The sequence below is a fragment of the Aethina tumida genome, chromosome 1 (genome assembly GCF_024364675.1).
Source record: "Aethina tumida isolate Nest 87 chromosome 1, icAetTumi1.1, whole genome shotgun sequence".
In the NCBI taxonomy this organism is placed as follows: Eukaryota; Metazoa; Arthropoda; class Insecta; order Coleoptera; family Nitidulidae; genus Aethina; species Aethina tumida.
In genome coordinates, this window is record NC_065435.1 from 16,847,126 (window position 1) to 16,872,115 (window position 24,990).

The window sequence follows — 24,990 nt, forward strand, 5'->3', positions numbered from 1 at the left end:
ACTTTCTATGTGATGTGATGTGTTATAAGAAGTTAGTGAAGGAGATTTAACAACAACATTTTATTCGTATATTTATGACAAGTATACCTTTAATTAATATTCGGCGGATACTATCATAGTAGTATGTATATTCTTAAGATAATCTTATTTGGTAACAATTAAAGTTTATTAATTTTTGAGTACTTTTAATATTTACATTTTAATAAAATAAATCTAATACAAATTAAATAATTATTAAATTAAGAAAGATTTTTTGGTTTTCTTTTTGTTCTGTAAAACTAACAATTACAAATTATTAACACTAATAATTTGATTAATCCACCCAATAAATGATGACACTTTTACATAAACACCAGGTACATCCACCCTCGCACATCCAAAACCCCACGAAACTAAACCAGCCAATTCATAGAATCCATCGTCCTGGCATACTAAGGGTCCTCCACCATCCCCCTAAAATAATAATATTCATTTAAGTTATGAATACTTACGTAAATGAATAGACAGTGTATAAATGTGATAGACTTACCTGACATGCGTCATTTCCTTCTTCACCACCAGCACAAAAACTGCTGGCAGGTAAAATAAATATTTTTTCCGTGACAGCATTAACTTTTCTAATGCATTCTGCATCACTAACTATAGGAATTTCAGCCTCTCTAACTCTCAGTGGTATGGGTCCGGCTAAAAAGAAAAGAATATTTACTTACACATCATTTCGTAATTTATTTATTCAATCACACCTTCTCCCATGTAGCCATACCCAGTTACAGTACATCGTTTGCCAGCTGCATGGTTAACTCCCCTGGCTGGCAAACACACTAAACATACACCTTCCTTCAACTCAGCCTGACCATGTAGTTTCAGAAGTGCAATGTCGTTGTCTAGTGTTTGACTGTTGTGATTGTGATGTATGTAAGTTGTGGCTACACGTAACGTTTGAGCTCCTGGACTACCGTATTTTCTTGTCAAATCATGATCTCCCACTCTAACATAAATCGCGTCACCCGACCTTACAATACTAAAAAAATATGAAAGATAATAATGTTTTATATTAATTATTTAGGTAAATATTTACTTAGTTACACAGTGAGCAGCAGTAAGTACCCACTGAGTACCAATTAAAGCAGCCCCACATAAGTACTGATTCAATGAGTTTATTAAAGCCACTTGCCAGCACCATTCCGCTTGTTCACCGTCTTCTCCTCCGACTACTCTTCCCGTTCGAGAAGTTCCTTTCACACCACAAACGTATTTACTGTAAATAGGAGATCTTGTGGTGGTAGGAAGTGGTTTATTTATTTCAGTCGCTATAAATAAAATTTATTATAAAATAAATACAATATAAATATTTCCATGGTACTTACTGACAAGTGTAGTCAAAGGTGTTGTATGGGGAACAGTGTTTGTTTCAAGTATACTGATGTTCTTCATTGACATGTTATCGTCTTTGACTTCTACTGCTTCTTTTATAAGGGACTTTGGAGCACAACATTTTGTACCCAGTTTTTTGCATTTGAACACTTCGGTCATTTCGGCATTTCCTTAAAAACATATAAATTAAAATATTCTGGTATTCATTAATGAATGTGGTACTTACTAAAACATGTAAAACTTAAATACGAAACGATGCACGATCCAGGACATTCAGGTCTAGGGTCCACAGTCGTGGTTGTTGTAGGTTGTTGAGGTCTTGGTTTTGGTCTAGCAGGTGTGGTAGGTGCTCTAGTATTATCACAACAAACGGAACCCCTTTTACAATTTGCTGTGTGTGGAATTAAAACGGAGGGTCTTTCACAGAAAGCAGCCATTATATTAAGCAAACAGAATCCTGGACATCTTGGACCTGGATCTTTAGTTGTTGGTCGCGGCGTTGTACTTGTTATACTCAATTCTACGGATTCTTCATTTGGCTACAATATATATTATATCTTATTATTTTAAGTGAGATTGTTAAGGCATTTAGGTAGAATTATTAAATTAATTTACAAAGCCAAATAATATATAAAATTATTGTCACGTATACTTACTGGTATTGTTATACAACAACTTCCTTCATTTGGGCAACTTGCTTCAGAATCTATGTCATCACAGAATAAGGCAAACAGTCCACCAACGCATTCTCCACTACATGGTTTTAAAGGTGGAGGAGGGTGATGAGGATGGGGCTCTGAATGTACTGGTTTGGGAGGTTGTTTAGCTAATGTTGTTACACCCGGTGTTGTTGGTTTGGGAGTTGTTCGAACTTCTGGTTTAGTGTAATTGTTTTTTGTTTTTGTTGGTATTATTAGATTTGGTGGTGGTTTATCACCAAAAGCGTCGCTTGATACGCAACATCTTAATCCTGTTTTACATAAATTTTCTGTGGTAAGAATTGCTTCACAATAGTCCGCTATTCTTTCAGCTACGCATACACCAGGACATGCTTTTTCTGATGCTGAAAAGTAGGAGTAATTTGCATGGTAATTGATTTTGACAAAATATTTATATTATAAATAAGTAAAAAATAAAGAAATATTTTTTTAGTTTCTACCTCTGTTGATTGTAAAATGCTAATAATACTTACAATTACTATTTTTAATATCATTTGTTGAATCTGATGCTATTTTCTCTACGGTGTCCTAAAATAGATGTAATATTAAAAATGATAATATATAAATAAGATATTAAAATATTACATTTTGAGCAAAATGATTCAATAATTTTATTAATTTAATAGTTTGAATTAAATCTTTAAGAAATATTTTACAAATTTTAAATTTTTTGCTATTTCTCTGGTCACTATATATATGTATGTATGTTTGTGTTGACTTGCAACTCTTCATGTATGTATGTTTAGCTTGAATAGCACAGTTGTAACTTTCCTTTTTAGACTAACTGTAAGTAAAGTATATTCATAATAACAACTTTTCACTTTTACTTAATCCGTAAATTAGTTTTTTTAATTAATTTTAATTTTTAATTGTCATCGAAAATAACCCATTGCAAAATTAATAGAATGCTGAGGCAAACATAAACTTCTCAGTTCGTCCAAATATAATACAAGACTATAAATAACTAGTATTATATGGTGGATGCGCCAGTATTACTTGCCTACACAATTTAGAAAGCATATTTACCTGACTTAAAGTAGTAGTTTTTGTAGTCGTTGTTGGAACAGTCGTAGTCGTCGTTGTAGGCTTTGTGGTAGTTGGAGGTGTAGTAGTTGCTTGAGTAGTTGTTGTTTCTTTGGCTGGTATCGTTATTTCATTTTTAGTAAAATTCGTTGTTACTGGAATGTGCGTTGTGTTTGGGGGTGGCGCTTCTACGCAGCATTTCATTGATGGGTTTGGACAGACGACATCTTCCAAGACGTCATCGCATATCAGAACTGCTAGAGCGTGTACGCATACGCCTGGACAGTCTTTTGAATCTGCAGTACTTGTGATTGTGTCCAAGAGCCCTTAAAATAAGATAAACTATGAAATAATTGGTTATTGAGCATTAATTTATAAATATTGAAAATAATAACAGTTAAATTGTATATAATAAATTATTTTTTTAATTAATGGACATAAAAACAAACTCTGAAAAGCGTCAATTTTAGATTATGAACATAAGTCAAAATTATATTGTTGAATTATTTATTTATTTGCCTCTGTTTATTAAACAAATACGCTTACTCATAATGTTCATGTCACAATGAATGTAACAATAATGTTACAAATGTTATTTGTGTTAAACTACTGTTTTGCATTTTTACAAGCTACAAATTCATATAATACATGCAAAATACAGTAAACATGCTCTATTTTAATACACTGAGTTGAAAATTTTGATGGCCAAAATATGAAGATGAAAACTACTTTATGTGAGAATAAAGAAAAGAATTAAAATATTTAAAATGTGTTTATTTATAGAACAAATAAAATTTTATATGTTTTTAAAATGCAAATTTCAATACTTAATATTCAAAACAAATATTTGTATAGAATTTAACAAAACATATACAAAAAATAGAAATATCAACATATTTGACCTACAATAAAAATATCACAACACATATATATTAACATATGTGTAACATTGACACATGCAGGTTTTTTAAAAAATGCTAAACATATAAATAAAACATATTCTGATAATTCTGGTAACAGGTAAGCTACTTTTACTATTTTGTCAGCATTTATGTCTGTAAAATTAAGAGTGAAATGAAGTGGACATACCATTTTAAATTTGCATATTTCCATTGCTTCAATTAATGGATGAAACAACTTCTAAAATTATAAAAATGTGAAATATCCAATTTAATTTTGAATCTATATTTTCCAATTTTATTTTTAATTGTTTAAATAATTAGTAGTTCTTTTGTGTATCTCCAGAATGAAATTCAGTTTCAACTAGAATTCACTGATTAAATACTGAATTAAACGACATTTAAAATTTATTTCCCAATATTCACCGTTGTAATTTATTTCCTGAACCAGTACCACGAACTTTGATGACACGTTACAAATAATGTCAATACGTTGAATTTGTAAGATCCTATCCAAACCGACCTCATTTTCACCGGGTGACAAAACCCATCTGAGCTTCTAGGAAACATTTACTTTTCATCTAGATGTAACATTTTATTTTAACACTTCACACAAAATAATATTTAAAAATATGGAAATATTTAACAATGATTTTAGTGTATTTTATAGTTGAGTGCCAGTGATAACAATTATGCGATTTTCTCAAATAGGTTATTATATGTATAAATATGTTAATGTAAGAATAATATAAATAATTTAATTATAATAGTAATATATATTTTAATTTTATTTAAAAACTACGTAGTTTTTAGTGTAGCGTCTCAACAGTCGATCACACCGATAATTCACTGTGCTACTTTTATCAATGTACAACATGGATAGAACCGTTAAGTACAAACTTATACCTACATTATATACTATTAAAGGAATACGTAAAAATTCTTCAGAATAATATTACAATCATTTTGCATAAAATTGTATGTATTATAAATAGATCAATAAATTGAAAGACAAAAAGGTATCAAATAAATCGTTGAAAATTTATTTTCATATTGTGGATTTTATGCTTCTGCAATAGATTTTTTATTGCATAAAAATCAATTTTCTTCTAGAGTTACACTTGGACTTCATCAAGAGTGAATACATAAATGTTAAATATATGTACTCTATCTATCAAGTACAAAGTAATTAATATTTACTCAATAGATTATATAATATTAATATAATACAATTGTTACAACAAGTAATATTATTAACATTTAATAATTGAATTAAATGATCTTGTGATCTTGTTTTTATTCTTTATTTACTTCTAAATTGTCGATTATGCTTTTAATAATAAATAATCTTAAACTACCAGGGGGAGTTTAATTAATAATTATTTTTAAAGATAATAAAAATGAATGGCAAAACAATATAAAATGATTTATATCAATTTTAATATTAAGTTTTTGTTTAATGCGTTAATCTCACTGACAGATCAATTGTTAAATGAACGAAATGAATGAATGTTTGACAGTTTTCGTTATATTTTACGTTAGCTATAAATCTAATAAGATATTTGAGAATGAAAAACTGATCTTAAAACGTCAGTAGATACTAAATTCCCAAGTTGCATTAACAAAAGTCACAGATTAACCATTTCCGATATTTTCATTAATAATTCCTACTCTCCCTTCTTTCAAATTGGCAGATAATCAATTATATGCTGGACCTATTAAACATAATTGTGTATAACTAAAGTTACAACAGTTATCGAAAGTGGTTTTATAAACACTTTTCTCTCTAATTTTGAAATGTGTAAATATAAAATATTTGTAACATAAATAGTATTATCGGTAAAATAATACAGGAACAAAACCAATTGTAATTAGGTGGAATTAAGACTGAATATTTTATGACAAAAAAAAAATCAAATATAAATAATTGACTCGTTATATAATACTATAATGTAGTTAAAAACTGATATTTTAATAGAATAATTTATTTGTGGAAAAGTGTGACATATTAAGAAGTAAATGTGATATATGTGATGTATTTTTTAGTTGGCAGTAAAATCATGACAGCATTTTTAAGTACCGAATAAGACTATATTCAATCTCATTTTTGTCCACCCCTTGAATTAAAATTAGACAATAAGTTGTAACAATAACATGGAAAAATATCTGGACTATATGGTCTATAAGATACAACTTCCCATTTAAGTTTCCTTCAAGTGTTTAATGCTGATCTTGTGTTGTCATGAAGAAGTAGAACACTTTTTCTATTGACTAAAGTTTTTCATGAACTTGGCCAATTTGCTAATAGCAGACAATTGCGTTGAAAAAATAAATACATAGAGCATAAAAACTCTTTCAAATAATATATACAGTTTAAAACAAAAAAATTAAAATTTAAAATAAATATCGAGTCAAATAAATAAATCATGAACAAGAAGCGTAAATTACGTAATACATGGATTTACATTTTTTAATTACAAATCGAATATACACCGTGATTCAGATAACTTATTCAAGCAATGTTTATGGAAAGAAGTTATTGACTTGAAATTTTTATGTAATTACTACTTTCTCGTTTTACAGGAAGTGCCATCAAGTTTTTTATTTTTTATGGAACACCCCATATATTTTTTAAAATCTACATATCTACACAGATAATGATCTAACTAAAATGTACGTAACATTATAATAAACTATATACAGGGTGTTCCCATATACTTTATTCATTTAATGCATACTAATTATTATCGAATATAAAAAATAAAATGAAAACTAATTCGATAAAACTTTTAAATTAGATACCATCGATAGAACTATTATTAAAAATGTTAATAAAAACAATGCTTATTTATATAAATTCATTCAAACTACAAACTGTTGTACATATATATTATATATATATTATATATTATTATAATATAATATATATATATATATATATATATATATATATATATATATATATATATATATATATTATTTTGGCAAGTTTATATTTTTAATCATTTCCAAATATGACATAAAAATTAATTTATTAATTAGTTAAGTTATTTTGAAAAATGGTTATACATTATATATTTAAATTATAATAAAAATTAATAATATAATTATAAAATAAAATGAAATGAAAGGAAATAAAAAATATTTATTTAGAGTTGTGGTATTGGTAAAATGTATTTCGTATTAAGCGTTACTTATTAAATAACAGTACATAAAAAGAGTACCGTTGCATGTTGTGAAACTGTGAACAGTTTTATGGATTTGCATTTAAATATTACTATTGGTGAGAAGTGGTTCCTGAAAAGTGGATCAGAGCAGAAAATAAAATTTGGAAAACACGTACCTGACAAAAAACTGCCGGCAAGGGAATCATCTTGGGCCTGCACCCCCAAGTGTGCAATGCACAAAAACACAATAACAAATCTGCTGGTCCTATACATCATTATTGGTTTGTAAATGTGTACGCACACAGTAAACACCAAAAGTTAGTGCATTTCCCGCTAGATTCATTCACTGAGCACTTGGATTTACCGTTGGTGTTCTACCGGCAGTTCTTAGTCTTACGTGACCAGTCGGTGTATTGGTACTACAGAACAATCAGTATCAGTTAGCCTGGTACCCGCTGCTATTCATGATACCACTACTGCACAGTTAGCTTCCATAATGAGAGTCTGTCCTTGACACGATGGTCAACGACCTCGACTTTACCTTGTGCCTAGTACCTCAACATTGACACCTACACCTTACTATCCCGATATACTACTATACCAAAACTCACTAACTGATTCTTTAATTAGGTAATCTCTAACTTATTGACCCACCAACTGACCCATACGCTTTATAAGCACACACACCGAAAGATGTTGCGTCCAACATTTTTAAGAGGACCATCAAATTATCCACGCTTATTGCTTTAAGAAAACCGTTCCACCGAGATTGGGTCAATGGGATGACTTAAAAACACCGTTATTAAAACTCTGACAAATTTTGTTATTTTACATTTGCAATTAATGCATTTTTATAGGTCTAGGCATATTTTCAAAATCTGAATATTTCAAAAGAAATTTGTATTCAATTATGAATTAAACGTAGGTCTGAAAGAACTGGATAAACAGATGCAAACGTTGTAATAAATGGAGTTAGAGAAGCACCTAATCAGAAAATTAGTTCAATGTTACAGCATATTGGTAATAAGATCAACATCAAAATAAATGAAGGAAAATCAGAGACCATTTCATTGAAGTGGTTGTGTGGTTCTCAGGAAATTATCTAAATTGTCGAAGAGGACGATTTTAATAAAATTGTAAATTGAATGGAACTTTGATAAAATACAAATAAAATGAATGAAATTTATCAAAATCTGTTTTAGAACACAGAAGTAAGTTATAAAATAGAATTTAGAAGTAGAAGTATTTTACCAGGCATATTTTAAAAATCTTTTAATGTTAGTTTAAATAATAAATAAAATTTAAAAAATGCGACATAATCAGGAATATTTCAAAAGAAATTTGGATTCAATTATGAATTAAACAGAGGTCTGAAAGAACAGGATAAACTAGACACAAAAATTGTAATAAATGGAGTTTGAGAAGCACCTAATGAGAAAATTAGTTCAATGTTACAGCATATTGGTAATAAGATGAACATCAAAATAAATTAAGGAAAATCAGAGACCATTTCATCGAAGTGGTTGTGTGGTTCTCAGGAAATTATCTAAATTGTCGAAGAGGACGATTTTAATAAAATTGTAAATTGAATGGAACTTTGATAAAATACAAATAAAATGAATGAAATTTATCAAAATCTATTATAGTTAGTTAGTTATAAAGTAGAATTTAGAAGTAGAAGTATTTTACCAGGCATATTTTAAAAATTTTTTAATGTTAGTTTAAATAATAAATATAATTTCAAATATCCGATATAATCAGGAATATTTCAAAACAAATTTGGATTCAACTATGAATTAAACAGAAATCTGAAAGAACTGGATAAACTAGATGCAAAAATTATAATAAATAGAGTTGGAGAAGCACCTAATGAGACAATTAGTTCAATGTTACAACATATTGGTAATAAGATGAACATCAAAATAAATGAAAGAAAATCAGAAACCATTCCATTGAAGTGGTTGTGTGGGTCTCAGGAAATTATCTCAATTGTAGAAGTGGGCGATTTAAATAAAATTGTAAATTGAATGGAAGTTTGATAAAATACAAATAAAATAAATGAAATTTATCAAAATCTATTTTAAAATGCAGAATTTAGATATAAAGTAGAATTTAGAAGAAGACATTTTTATGTATAATATATTCAAATCAGATCAATGTTCTTAAAAAAAATTGTGGAGTAAATTTAGACCAGCCCAATTTTTCAGTTAAGTCAATTCGATTCGAACTTGTGAAAGATTTATCAGATTTTTTGTTTTAGTAACTAAAAATGGAAATGAAAACAATCTATTTGAAAATTTAATATTTGTTACTTACTCTGAAATAACTTATTTAGTGGAAGACAATATCTGCAATTATTATCTCAGAATGGAAAGGAAAGAAAGAAAATTACCACAAATAAATTTAATTTTTTTATTATAAATCTACCATCACATGGAAGTTCATAGGCTACATAAACAGATAATGAATGAGGTAATGTGAAGGAAATTGGCCAATTTATGTCTACATTTAACATATAATTCATATACGTATGTGGAAGGTTGATAAAAAATCAGGCGCTCTCGTAATGACATGGTCGAATTCCATATAGGATAACTTGCCATCTCCATCCACGTCGGCTTCTTCAATAACTTTTTCCACGATTTGTTGCTTTTCTTCTGGTGTTAATTCTTGTCTGGTTAATAGTGTCAGAGCTTGATCAATGTCACTTGGTCCAATATGTTTATCGTTGTCGAAATCTATAAACGAACAAGTCTATTTATTAGATTTTATAATGTCCAATTGTAAGGCTGGTCTAAACAAAGGTATTATTGCTAAACCACAGTGGTGAAGAAACAAAACTTTTTATTTTGTTTAGAGAGTGGTTGTGTCAAACAACACACTCGTCACTGTTTCAATTAATAAAATAAATCATTACTGATAAACAAAATCATACCATATACTTTAAAGGCATAAAATACTTTAATATCCCTCGGAGCTTGTTCACTGAAGACAGACAATAAATCTAAAAAATCTTCAAATGATAAATTTCCTTTTCCGTCTCTAGAAAATACTTCACATATTCGCTTTCTGAATGGATTTTCCTAAAACGTAACATTAGGAAAAAAGTATATCAATTCCGTTTTTATCTTACTCTAAGTTCAGATAATTTTTCGGTACTATCTTCCAACGGAATTTTGATACTAGTGAGTTCATTGTGTTTCATACGTTTTGGTACTAAATCTGGCCTAACTTCTCGAAATCTCTTGTATACCCTACAAGAAAGCTCCACATAAAGTTGAGTATCAAAAGGATCAAAAGCATAATAACATATTTTATTGTTAAATGATATTTAAAGTAGAAGTTTTTATATTTTCTGATGTTATTTATTTGGATTTTTTAATTAAGTAATTAATTTTCAGACAGAAAGGATCATAAATTAATGGCCTTTGCAGAAATTATTGATTATGTACTTTATTATTATTATAATTTTTACCTCAAAATTTCCTTTCTGGTAAAAAACGTACAGTCCTACTAAAAATTAAAATAAGACACAAATTCAAAAATGAAATTTAAATAACATTACCTGATAATTTTCGAGTTGCTGGTCCGTGAAAGTAACCAACTTATTCCCCATGATACGCAGATTGACTAACACTGGCTTAATTCAATCAACCCTTAGTGCTGGAAATGCCGTTTCTATGCCAACAACAAGGAGTGGTCAAGGTAATGTATCCAAATTGTAACGATCACAATAGATAACAGCTGGGTAATTATGTCGCGTGTGCAAAACCATTTCACGATTATATACATCGAAGATTCGTTTATAATTAAATAATTCTAAATTACAATGTAGTTAAGAATAATTATTTTTTCAATATTTATATAAGTTTTTTCGGAATATGTATTTGAACTGTTTTTACCTATACGGATTAGGTTCAACTCGTCTAAAAGAAATGTTAGAAAAAGCTGCACATCACATAAGTCGGAGGATGATGTAAATGTAGAGAAAGTTAAACATGAAGATGGTGTCATATTGCTTCCGAGAAGGTTCAAAGAAAGCAACTGATGTAGTTGGGTACAAAATGGCTAAATATAATAGACACATTTTTACTAATGTAGCAACTAGAAACAATATCAATCAATAGAAACAATCAATAAGTGTCAATTAACATTCCTTTATCAGTGCAAAGAGCGGTACATAAATTAATTATCTTAGGTGATGCGAATGATGTGGATACCATTGTCGTGTGCTGATTACCAATTCCCGTTGTTTGTAGTAAGTAAACCCAATTTGGACAATACAATTATTACCTGGATTTAGAAAAATAACAAGAAGGCTTGTGATGTTTATAAAAAATATTTAAATTTATTGTACTTATTTTAAAACTTGTTTATCATGCTTTTACATTGAGTCCACTTACAATTAACGAAGCCTTGCTTTATTCTTTAATCACAAATCTGTGTAACAAGAAGAGTCCTAAACAACAAATATTAAGGAGTTCGGCCCAGACTAATAGTAAAATATACTGTTTTGTTTTGGTCTATAGATATTTTTAAATATTCTTTAAAATACCAGTGAAATAAATTTTGTAACCTACATATCGTGATATAGTTAGACACAACAGAACAAGAAATTCTACGAACTCGCGGAGCTGGGGAGCTCTAGCTAAGAAGGATCTAACAATCTCCCAGAATCAATTCTAATTTCTTTTGAGAACACACCATACAGAATATTACTGTCAACTGATACAGTCGTAAGTATCTGGACACACCGCAAGTCAATGCACCAAAAATGTGTCTCAAACAATTCCGAATACAAACACACAAATGGAAACTATAGAACCAGAAACAGAAAACAAACATCAAACATTAAATCAATAACCTCCCCAAATAACTCCAAAGATAGCGAAGCTGAAGAAGCCCCAATAACTGCCACTTATTCACCCAATACAGACATGTCCACAGATGCACCAAAATCAAAAAGATCAATTGACTCAATACTTATCCCTCCCCCCTATTCAAGAATCACCTCACAACGATGGAGATCCTCAAATCCCATTTATTAAACCCTAAACAATAAATAAAAAACCAGAGAAATAAAACCAACTGGAGAAAATGCTTGAACCTGCGAAAACCTTTATAGATAAAGGAAAATACATTTTAAATTACAAGTAAATTCTAGATTTTCTTGAAAATGTTAAAGGTTCTAAACAATATACAAATAGCACCAGAGACCTACTGGACATGTTAAACTAAATATACCCACATCTAACCGACAGAAAAATAAAAAGCTTTAATTAAGATGATAGAAGAAATATTGCAATGGAATATAAATGGAGTGTTTAGTCATCTAGAATCACTCCAAATATTAGCACACCAACCAAATATAATATGCCTCCAAGAAACTCATTTTCAGGAATCAAAAGAGTAAGTGGTGGTGTAGCAATCTACATATCCAAAAATATTAAATCGTCCGAAATCCCCTACAAACAAACCTGGAATTAATATTAAATTTCTTCGCAACATCAATATTCTAAAAATTTGTACATTCCACCCAATTATGAACTAACTAAACGTCAACTACGGAATTTATTCATACAAATGCCCAAACCCCGACTTATTTTAGGAGATCTAAATGGGCACAACACTATATGGGGATCAGAAAACACAAATACCAGAGGAACGTTAATAGAATCTGTAATCAACCAAGAAAACCTTACTCTATTAAACAATGGAGAACCTACTCGATACAATGCTTTTACCGGAAATTCCGACACTCTTGATCTTACCATCTGTGAAGCAAATATTATAGATCAGCTTGAATGGAATGTTCTGCCTCACCTTTATGGTAGCTACCACCACCCAATCTTAATAAAATTTATAGGACAATCATAACCAACAACGCGTTCCCTAAAATGGAATCACAATCGCAAACTGGTCACAGTTTACATCGGTCATCGAAGAAAATCTACCGACCAATTTACTCCCGAATGTAGACGAAACAATTGATAATTTTACCAATCTTATCACATCAACAGCAGAAAAAGTACTAGGTTTCTCAAAACTTATCAATAAAAAAACAGTACCATGGTGGAACACTGAATGTGCCAAAGCAATAAAATCCAAAAACACTGCTCTATCAAGAGTTAAAAGACATAATACGGAGTCAAATTGGATAGTTTAAAAAACTTAGGGCTCAAGCAAGATATATACTTAAAAATATAAAAAAGAATCCTGGAACAAATTTGTCGGTACCACTAACAGTACAACTCCAACCTCACTAATATGGAAAAATATCAGGAAAATAAAAGGTTTTAATAATAAGACAATATCGCATTTAATCAGAAATAACCAAAACATAGTAAAGAAATAGCAAGTATTTACAAGGAAAACTCTGATGATGACAACTATATCGTAGACTTTCTTAACTTTCTGTCGAAGAGGAAATGGAAATCATGATTACTAACAGCAGCGACCCCATAAAATCTCGCTATCAGAACTTCAAGACGCTCTAAGAAACTCAAAAAATATCAGCCCAGGACATGATAATATACCTTTCATCTGTCTTCAAAACTTACCCTTGTCAGCATTGGTTTATTTGCTTGACACATATAGTCAATCCTATAGACCAATTGCATTAACATCAACAATGTGCAAATTGTTAGAGAAAATAATTAATAAAAAAGACTAGTGTGGTTCTTAGAAATTAAAAAAACAACTAACGAATGCACAACGTGGTTTTTGTCAAGGAAGGTCCACCATAGACAACATATTAGAGTTGGAAAGCTTTGTCAACGAATCCTTCGCAAACAGTCAAATGTGTGTTGCAGTGTTCTTTGACATAAAAAGTGCCTATGACACAGTGTTGAAACATCTAATCGTTAAAAAACTACAAAAATGGAACTACAATGGAAATCTACTCGTTTTCATTAAAAATTTTCTCAACCAAAGAACCTTTTGTGTCAAAGCCAACGGACATATTTCAAAGAAAAGAAATCAACAAGTGTCATAAGTGTAACCTTATTCTTAATATTGATAAATGATATAATCAAAGAAATAGAATTTCCAACTAAAGCCAGACTATTCGTAGATGACCTGGTTATATACGCAAGAGGTGTCAACATCCATTCCATAAGTAGTCAAACATCCATCCGCCATCTCGAACACTGGTCAAGACAAACTGGACTTAAATTTTTTTCAGAAAAAACAAAGGCCATCCTTTTGAGTTGGAAAAATACCCAACACCAATTAAATCTAACACTTATTGAATCTAACATAGAATTAGTTGATAACATCAAATTCCTTGGAGTTGTTTTTGATAACAAAATAGATGGGAAAAACATTGTTAATCGTTAAGAAAAGTGACTCAACAAGGAATTAATGTCTTGAGATGCTTAAGCAAAAATAACTGAGTACTGATAAACAAAGCCTACTACACATATATCAGAGTCTCATAAGATCAAGGATTGATTATGCAGCAATTGCATATGCATCAGCCAAGAATTGCATCCTTCAGACAATACAAAATATACAGAATGAGTCTTTGAGGATAGTGACAGGAGCTTTTAGTACAAGTCCTATCGAGAGTATTCTTAGTGAAGCCAACGAACCACCTCTCAAATTAAGAAGACAAATACAATCCCTTAAATATGTTGCTACAGTTACATCAACGAAAGACCACCCAAATTCTACAACAACTACCACAAGATTCCACAAAATTTTTGCCAATAAACCAAGTCTTAGCCCCACCTTTGGTAAGAGAATATCTAAGTATAAAGATGAGCCAGACTTGAAAGAACTACCACAAAATTTTAAACAACCAATAAATATGCAGCCACCTTGCATAATCGGGCTCCCTTCATGCGGTACAAGTTTTACAAAATGGGACAAAAATGAAAACAATCATCAAAGAAGTATAAACGAGTTTAAGTCTATCACAGTCAAATACAGTAATTACACCCATATATACACTGACGCATCAAAGACTCCAGAAGGCGTAGGCGCCGCAGTTATTTGTAGAGATTCTCAACATCTTTTTAAGCTCTCACCTGACGCCTCTATATACACCGCAGAGTTATACGCCATATTAAAGGCAAAACAATGCATAAATAACAATGAAACAATGAGCAAAGCATTATGGGAATAAAACAATTGTATAGCAAAGATCCACTTCTACAAGAAATTAAAAACTGTTTGTATGAAATTCAACAAAAAAATAAAATAGTTCGTTTTATCTGGGGCCCTTCACAAAGGTATCGTCGGTAACGAAATCGCATACTGACCGAATGTGAACAATACCGAGAAGAAAGAACAGAAAACAACATACCCAACACTATCCAGGAAATCTTAGGGGACAAATTATCAGTCACTAACCTAATACAATACCTAAAAGATATTGTCTAATGTATAATAAGATATAATGTAAAACTATATATACATATACATATTCACTAATAACCCTTAAGTGGTTGATGCGGTTAATAATAATAAAAAAAAAACAAATATTAAAACTGTATCATCAATCTGAAACAAAGTTTTTACTGCATCTTTTTATTGTTCATGGATGCCTGAAACAGAATTGGAATGATTTGCAGTTGCAGAAGAATATGAAAAGAAATGGAATTTGCCACACTGTTTGGGAGCTTTAGATAGGAAGCATGTGGTAATCCAAAAACCTATACTCAGTGGCAGTGAATTTATGAATTATAAATCTACCTTTAGCATAGTACTTTTTGCTCTAGAGGATGCCAATTTATAATTTAATATTTGCTGATATAGATTGGTAAGGACGAATTTCGGATGGAGGTATCTTTAAAGATACTCATTTTCCACAATCGGCTCCTTTAGAATTGAGAGAAAAATGTATCTCATATTTTTTATTGGTGACGATGCATTTGTTCTAAGTGAATATCTAATGAAACCTTTTTTTGGATATTTTCCCAAAGAATGTTTCCAAAGATTATTGAATATGTCGAGCTCGAAGAGTAGTGGAAAATGTATTCGGAATTATGTTTTTCGAATTTTACGAAAACCATTGCTTCTTGTTCCAGAAAAAGCGCAATTAATTGTTTTAACAGCAGCGCACCAACATAATTTCTTGCGAAGAAACGAGACGTCATCAAATTATTACACACCACCAGGTACATTTGATCAAGAGACAGAAGGAGCTTTGATTCCAGGAAATTGGCGGTAAATAGTTGAAGAAAACAGAAGCTTATTTATACATCTTTCGAATATTCCACGAAGATCAACTCAAACAGCCCAAGATATTCGAAGAGAATTGACAGATGTTTTTTCTGCGGAAGGTCGAATTAGTTGGCAGGACAATTATGCATAAAATACCTATGTATGTACTTAAACCAATCATTAAATAAATAAAAATAAATAATAATAAAAACTTATACGTTGTGAGGGAATGGTTACTTCAACATTCTGAAGTAAATCGAATACCATGGCCCCCAAAATCTACGGATCTAAATGCTAATGAGAACCTTTATCTTTTATGCCAGCAATCAAATTTTTTTATTCATCGCCAAAACTGGAAAAAATCATACTATAGGAGAGAATTTAATAAAACCGTCAATATTAGTATTTCTTAAAACGGTTCTTGAAAAAGATGACAAAGATGTAAAAGCTATGTCACTCAGTAACAATACTGTTAACAGAAGAGTAGACGAAATGACAACTTGTTGAAAAGGTGAAAACGAGAAACTTCTCAGTGCAAATAGATGAATCAACCTTTGAGAGACAGTGAAGCAGTATTGATAACTTACATAAGATATATTAACCCTTAGGGATTAGGTGGTTGCAAAATTGTCCCACCTTTTTGTTAGATTGCCATGACATAAATAAATGAAAAACTCGCGCACAATAAAAACAAATGTTTGTTTATGTCAAAATTTGCTTAAAATCTGCATAGAGTGGTCTGACCGTGCTGTAATTCTAGTTTTTGTACTGTTTAGTAATTGAAGCGACGATAAATAGAGTTTTATTTCATAAAAGTGTAAGTGTAGATATAACTAAAGAAAATGTACGAGTTTATATACAGAAAAACGTCAAATTTTCTATTACATCAAACACTGACATGGTGGGATAAATTTATCCCACCATGCAAGTTTATATTTTTGAGAAAGTTTATTTCACTAATTAGATTGACTTTCTCATTACTATAAAATTTTTGATCATTTAGTTTTAATATTTTATCAACTGATTAGGTTTTTGCTAATTATATAAATTTCTATCCCCTTAGCCCTAATATGAATAATAGGAAAAAATCACCATGGAAGCGAGTAATTGGATTTGAATCTGATGAAGAGGATATTGTTGATTCTAATTCAAATGTATTATTTTCAAACGTTGGCATGTGTTAATGATGTACGCTATTACAATATGTAAGAATAAAGAAGAGTTATTTGAGTTTTATAATCTATTTTTATTTCATCAACACTTGGCCATCAAAATCACAACAAATTGGCGACGAGTTGAAGAATATATTTCATCGAATTCAACTACTTGAAGAACACGTGTTGGCAACAATGACCACAGGCCAGCAGGCCATCATCGAGCAACTAAAGCAAACAATTGCACCTCCTCAGCTGTTATTGCACCCTCCGAAAACTACAATCAAGAAAAAGAAAAATTCAAACACTACAAACAACGATTCAAAATTATCTGAAAATGAAGAATGTTTTCAATGATAAATTATTTGCAGCAAAAATGTTGTTAACCTCCATTGGATCATCAAATTTCAACACATTGGCAGCGTTAGTGGCCCCAAAAATGTCAACTGATTTTACTTACAACCAACTCATTGAAGTATGGAAAACGTGTCCAAAAAAGAACATATTAGTCGCTAAGCACAGATTTTTGGAAATTCGACAAACGGAAGTACAATCAATTCCAGATTATATTTCAATATTAAGAAGAGACACTGCTGATTGCGAATTTATCTCCCCATGTGAATGTGCTGTCAACATAACGTACATTTTCTTAAGAATGCAGTTCATTCGAGGTATTCGGGATACATCAATTCGAGAATAATTATTGCAATCGGAAGATATGAAATTCGACACAATTGCTAACAAAGCCAGTGCACTAGAAGCCTTAAAAGTAGATAGTAAAGAATTATCAAACAAGTCTTCCAAAAGTGATCAACAAACTGTGAATAAAATACATAATCGGTCGTGCCGAATCAAGTTTCGAAAAATCAAAGACAGACAATTTCAAAAATAATAAACCGCCTCGTTCAAAATCTTGAATTAATTACGACAAAATGGACTACGTAACGTAACAATGTATGTTTAAGGTGTGGAAAAAACAATCACATCGCGAAAGACTGTCGAATCGATCATGGTAAGCTAAAGTGTATCGATTGTGGGAAACGAGGACACGTTCAGAAAATATGCATTAAATCCAAATTATCAAACAGAGATTATCAATCAATCAAGGATCAAAAGTTGCTGGAAACTCATCAGAAAGGCAAAATAATTATGAAACGTACGGCATTAATAAAATAAGTAGCAATGAAGGCATAAACAAAATTATCGATATCTACATTCACAATCAAAATGAAAATGACGCTGGGAAATACTATACAACAGTCTACATCGAAGGAAAGCCGCAACAGTTTGAAGTCAATTCAGGAGCAGGTTTTACATTAATTCCTCGTTCAAAATACAAACAATTACATCTAAATGCAGTCATTATCAAAACAAAATCGCTTTCCGTTCGTATACTAAAAACATTTTTGTTCCAGAGGGGAAAGTTAGAGTCAATGTAAGATGTGGACTAAAAATTTAGTCGAAGAAATGTATATTGTGCCTGATAACATGAAACTACTCTTGAGAAGAGTTTGGATTCGTCACTTAAAGGTCAAATTGGAAGAGATCGATATAAACACGGACATCGATGGAAGTTCAGATGAGATTAAAACGTCGATAGTATGGATGAAATCATCAATAATTCTTCAACTGTGTTCGAGCAGCGCATCGGACGTGTGCCGAAGTATACAATTTCAATACAATTACGAAAAGATGTTGGACCAGTATATCATAAAGAACGAAATGTGCCATATGCTCTCCGAGAGAAGGTGGAAAAAGAATTGGATGACCTGGAAAAGGATGGTATAATTACAAAAATTAATAATACAGACTGGGCTTCTCCCTTAGTTGTCATACCCAAATCGAATGGAGGCGTTCGTCTTTGCGTTAATTATGAAGTTGGCGTAAATGAGCGATTGGTAGCAGTGAACTACCCTATTCAAAGAATAGACGAAATCCCAACTAGTTTAAAAGACGCAATATATTTTTGCCGACTTGATCTATATAAAGCGTATACATCTTGTTGTAGATGAAAACAGCAGCATCATCCAGACAATTTCGACCCATAGAGGAACTTATCGAATGAACCGGCTGAGCTTTGGAATAAAAACTGCACCAGCTGAATTCAACCATATTTTAAATCAAATTTTAACTGGCCTTTCTAAGACGCATACGTATTTCAACGATATTATTATACATGGAAAAGACATGCGAGTGTTCACAGAATTTAATTGCATGTTTAAAAAGATTACAAGAATTCGATCTACACGTCAACAAAGACAAATGTGCATTTTTCCAGACTAAGATAGATTATTTGGGTTATGTAATCGAACACAATACAATTTCAAAATCACCATCGAAGGTGCGAGCCATTATCGACATACCAAGATCTAAAAACGTGGACGAAATTCGTCAATTCCTTGGAATGGTTATGTATTACGCAAGATTTATTCCAGATACATCAACAATGACATATCCTTTGAGGAAAAAAGCCAAATTTCAGTGGTCATCATCGTGTGAAGCCAGTTTTCTAAAATTGAAACAAGAGATATCGAGTGAACAAATTTTAATTCCATACGATCCACAGTTACCCATATTATTAGCATGCGACGCAAGTCCGACTGGAATTGTAGGAGTATTGTCACATTTAATTGACGGCGAGGAAATGCCTATCGCATTTACGTCAAGGTCGTTAACAAAATCAGAACAAAACTACAGTCAACTTAACCGTGAAGCACTAGCCATTATATTTGCAGAAAATCATTTTTTCATATATTTACATGGGCGAAAGTTTACATTGGTCACGGACAATAGACCATTTACACGAATATTTCATCAACATTCAAAGATTCCATCAATGACATCATCGAGGCTACTTAGATACGCATCATTTTTATCGGGATTCGATTACGAGATTAAACACAAGAATGGTATAGACAATTCAAACGCAGACTGTTTATCTCGAGCACCAATAGATCAACAGTATAAATCAGCTGATAAGTACATAAATGAGGAAATCAATCATATTTGTGGTATTATATTTAAAGAATATCGTATCGCCATACGGAAAAGTCTTCAAGAATTAGTCCTAATGGAGTTGCATAGAACTCATGTTGGAATAACAAAGATTGCCAGTCGCTATTGGCGAAGGGAGGGGAATCGATAAATCAGTTGAAAAGTTAGTCAAATCGTGTGAAGCGAGTGCAAACGTCAAAAAGTCACCAAACAAGGCTCCAACTCATCACTGGGATCCTCCTACATCAAACTGGAATAGGATTCACATAGATTATGTGGCTCCATTTCAAGGATTCAACTATTTAGTGGTTATTGATGCAAAATCGAAATGGACTGAAATCAAACATTCTCGAGATGCTCCTTCATCAAGTAAAACAATCGAATTTTTTAAGGAAATTTTTACAACACTCGGTTATCCGGAGGTCCTCGTCTCAGACAACACGACAATTTTCGTAAGTACAAAATTTCGAACTTTTTGTAAAAATCATGGAATATTTCAGAAACTCATCGCACCGGGCTATCCAGCTACGAATAGTCTTGCAGAACGAAACGTACAAAGTTTGAAAAACAAGCTGAAGGCCATGTCAAATGAACCAACTTCGATGTCCACAAAATTGCGAGAAATCTTACTGATGTATCGTGCCACTCCATTGGCAGGTGGCAAATCCTCTGCTGAATTATACCTGGGTAGACAAATTAGAATCAAATTAGATGCTATAAAACCAATCAAACACCAACCAAATGAACCAAGCACATTATATGTACGAAACTTAAGCGTGGGAGAAGACGTTCAAGTAAAATTCTATGAAGGAAACCACGTAGTATGGAAATTTGGAAAAATTACCAATAAATTTGGGAAATTACATTACCAAGTATTGTTGGATAACGGATATTCTATTAAAAGACATATTGATCAAATATGGACAACGTTGGTTAAACGGAAGGAAGTTAGGTTTACCGATAAAACTGTTCCGGACAATGACAAGAAAGAAAAGAATCAACAATTTGCTCCAGACTTACAATTGCCCTTGTACATCCCGGAAGAAGTTCAACAGCCAGCTTAAAATGGAAGGAACGAAATCGTGCAAGAAGCAGATAGTGAAAATCGAGATGAAGAAGGTCGTGAAGAAGTTCCAAACCAAGTAACGAGAAGATTGAACCGTGAAAGACAGCAACCATGTTATTTACAGCAATATGTTTTAAAATAGCGTGGGAGATTATGATTCTAATTCAAATGTATTATTTTTAAACGTTGGCACGCATGAACGTTGCCAACATCAGAGAGATAAGGTTATGTTAAGAAATGTGTTAATGATGTACGCGGTTACAGTATGTAAGAATAAAGAAGAGTTATTTGAGTTTTATAATCTATTTTTATTTCATCAACACTTGGCCATTAAAATCACAACAGATATCCAGTCATTACCTTCTGATTCAGAATCGAATATTGATTTTAGTGAAGGCCAATTCTACAAAGGAGAACGAAAGTAAGACAAATATATTCTTCTGAAGAGGATGAAGATGAGCCTGTTCTACTGAGAAGAGCAGTAAGGATAATGTCTTCTTCTGAGGGCGAAATTGAGAATAAGGGATGTGACTTAGCACAAAATACAACAGACCAAATCAATAATATTATACAATTGAGTAGTGACAACAAAACAACACCACTTGGAATTTTTTGTGGTAATTCTGGCCCAGCACAACACATGGATCTTGAAAATCCATCACGATTTGAAATTTGTTGCCAGTTTATATGCGATGAATTAATTAACTTGATTGTTTTTTAAACAAATTTATATGCGGAACAAGAGGGTAAAAGATACATTCCAACAAATGCAGTAGAAATTAGTATGGAAATTAATAAATTGCCCAGTTATAGGGATTATTGGAGTAGTACATCGTATATGAGAAATGGATATATTAGTCAACTAATGACTGTAAGTAGATTTGTATGGATATTGTCTCACACATAATATTCTAACACCTCTAAGAAATAGTGCTAATTACGATAAGCTCTACTAAGTCGGACCTTTTTTGAACAAAATTCAAAATAATTTCATCAATAATTATCAACCTGGTGAATATTTAACGATTGATGAAACTATGATAAAATTTTAAGAACGTAGCAGCTTCAAACAATATCTCCATAAAAAAACTATCAAAAGAGAATATAAAGCTTGGATGTTGGCGAATAAAACTGGGTACTGTACTCAAAATAAAATAACGATAAATCTTGGACAAAAGGTGGTAAATTATCTCACTTGTAATCTCAGTGGAAAAGAGCACGAACTGTTTTATGACAATTATTTTACTAGCGTTAATTTAATGCAAAATTTAAAGGAGCGGCAGATAAATGGTTTTGGTAACAAAACAAGAAAACTTTTACCATCCTTTGCATCTACCAAAGGTAAAAAACGGGGGGAATTTATATCACTCACTATCAGTACAGGAGTAAATGCTATAAAATGGACGTACAATAGAGAAGTATATTTTATCAAATTATCACCACTCTAATCAGGTGTTATCAGTTCTGAAAATGGACAAAAGTGGCAAAAAAGTCTATAAATTGCACTAAAAAAATCACCGATTATTATGCGAACATGAATGCTGTAGATAAATTTGGTCAATTAATGAGTAATTACAATATTGATAGACGTAGTAAGAAATGGTGGCACCGTATATTGTTTTATTTTCTGGACGTTGCAATTATCAATTCATATATAGTTTCCAAGCAATTGGAACAAACTACTGATTTAAAAAATTTTAAGGGGCAATGGTCGGAAGGGTTTATTGCCCAAACTTTAATACAAAAAAACACACCACCAACGTCAGCACTTACATCGCAAATTAGAAATTCTAAACCTACGAAAAAGTGATGCAAACATCTTCCAGAGCAGTCTACAAGAAGACGATATGGAGTCTGCAGTACAAAAAAGAAAGAAGTTCGTAGATCATGGTCCTGTACTATATGTAATGTGCCACTGTGCGTTGGTAAAAATATGTGTTTTAATAAATTTCATTTATTTAATTAGTTGCATGGTGGGGTCTTCATGTCCCACCACGTTGGTAGTACTTCCTAAAATCATAAACAAAATAAAAATAACTTTTATGGGGCAAAAAGAGGGGAAAGAAAAAAACTTTTATACTAATTTTATGTAACACATCGTTCAATAAGTTCCAAGACTAACCCAGAAATGGTCCTAGTAGTATCAAACTGGCCACGTTTCCCTAGAGTACGAACATTTACATGAAACGTGTAAAAATTTCACGTCGATCGGACCACAAACAGCAGAGTTATCGAGGTTAGAGTAAAGTCACTTTGTAATTTGTTCGAAAAATGGAGAAAAGTGAATTTCGCGTGTTGATAAAACATTGTTTTTTAATGGGTAAAAACACCGTAGAAGCCCAGCAACGGCTTGAAAAACATTACCCGGACTTCTCTCCATCTAAACCAACGATTTGTCGGTGGTATGCTGAGTTTAAACGTGATCGTACGGACACAAACAATGCGGAACGTTCGGGTAGGCCATTGGAAGCCCTTACACCGGAAAATGTGAGAGGAATGTCAAAAATCATAATGAAAAATCGCAAAGTGAAGGTCCGTGAGATTGCAGAAATGACACAGATATCTTCTGGAAGCGTATTTACAATCCTTCATGAAAAATTGAGCATGAAAAAGGTTTTTTCCAAGTGGGTGTCGCGATTGCTTTCAGTGGAACAAAACAGCAAACCACAAGTCCATGAAAACAAAGGCAAAATTGAACGAATTGGGCTTTGATTTGCATCCCCACCCCCCCGTATTCGCCAGATTTAGCCCCCAGCGACTACTGGTTCTTTGCTGATTTCAAAAAAAGCTCCAGGTAAAAAAATTTAGCTCGAATAAGGAGGTCATTTCCGAAACTGAATCCTATTTTGAAGCATAGGATAAATCCTTTTATAAACATGGTATAGAAACGTTGGAATGATTGTATCACTCTAAAAGGAAATTATATTGATGAATAAAAATGATGTTTGAAAAAAAAATGTTGTTTTCGTTGTTAGTCTCGGGACTTACTGAACGATGTGTTATTAAATAATCGATACCAGACCCAGACAAGTAAACATACTTTTGAAGCCCGTTGTATAAAACCTAGGTACTTAACCGACGTTATCAATCCCGACAAGGTTGCCGCTTTTCAGGATTGAGTGAATTTACAAATTTTTACTTTTAAATGTCTAACAGTCTTATAGTGAATTTAAACATGAATCAATTTAAACGAAAAAGAATGTTTTAAATAATTTATTACCTAATTAGTTGGTTTATTTTTAATTATTAATATATATTTTCATTCTTTGTTCTTCACAAATATAGACGTTGTTATATTTATATTTTTTATAAAAAAAAACATTTACTGGTTAATTCTTTCCAATATAAAAAAATTCTATCAGACGTATGCATTGCATAATAATTCGTACTGTCAAATATTAATTAATCAAATTTAAAAGTAAATCA

At 31.5% G+C, this 24,990-nt stretch overlaps 3 protein-coding genes across 3 annotated transcripts; 1 reads left to right on the top strand and 2 right to left on the bottom strand.

Moving 5' to 3' along the window:
- Positions 1 to 192: 192 nt before the first annotated feature.
- Positions 193 to 7,810, bottom strand: LOC109602556 (protein masquerade). Its single transcript, XM_049970359.1, has 10 exons — positions 7,359 to 7,810; positions 3,120 to 3,442; positions 2,567 to 2,621; positions 2,031 to 2,437; positions 1,601 to 1,913; positions 1,368 to 1,544; positions 1,079 to 1,310; positions 744 to 1,021; positions 530 to 684; positions 193 to 453 (listed from the first exon to the last, which is right to left on the bottom strand). Exons 1-10 carry the CDS (start codon positions 7,456 to 7,458, stop codon positions 286 to 288), a joined length of 2,208 nt encoding a protein of 735 aa, XP_049826316.1. The 5' UTR covers positions 7,459 to 7,810; the 3' UTR covers positions 193 to 285.
- A 1,770-nt stretch (positions 7,811 to 9,580) lies between these two features.
- LOC109603539 (calcium and integrin-binding family member 2) lies at positions 9,581 to 10,973 on the bottom strand. Its single transcript, XM_049970647.1, has 5 exons — positions 10,748 to 10,973; positions 10,658 to 10,692; positions 10,316 to 10,436; positions 10,118 to 10,265; positions 9,581 to 9,920 (listed from the first exon to the last, which is right to left on the bottom strand). Exons 1-5 carry the CDS (start codon positions 10,796 to 10,798, stop codon positions 9,703 to 9,705), a joined length of 573 nt encoding a protein of 190 aa, XP_049826604.1. The 5' UTR covers positions 10,799 to 10,973; the 3' UTR covers positions 9,581 to 9,702.
- Positions 10,974 to 19,105: 8,132 nt separating this feature from the next.
- Positions 19,106 to 21,562, top strand: LOC109604555 (uncharacterized protein K02A2.6-like). The gene is made up of 5 exons (XM_020021433.1): positions 19,106 to 19,286; positions 19,513 to 19,657; positions 19,731 to 20,171; positions 20,611 to 20,950; positions 20,999 to 21,562. The coding sequence occupies exons 1-5, from the start codon at positions 19,106 to 19,108 to the stop codon at positions 21,560 to 21,562; spliced, it is 1,671 nt and encodes a 556-aa protein (XP_019876992.1).
- Positions 21,563 to 24,990: the final 3,428 nt, after the last annotated feature.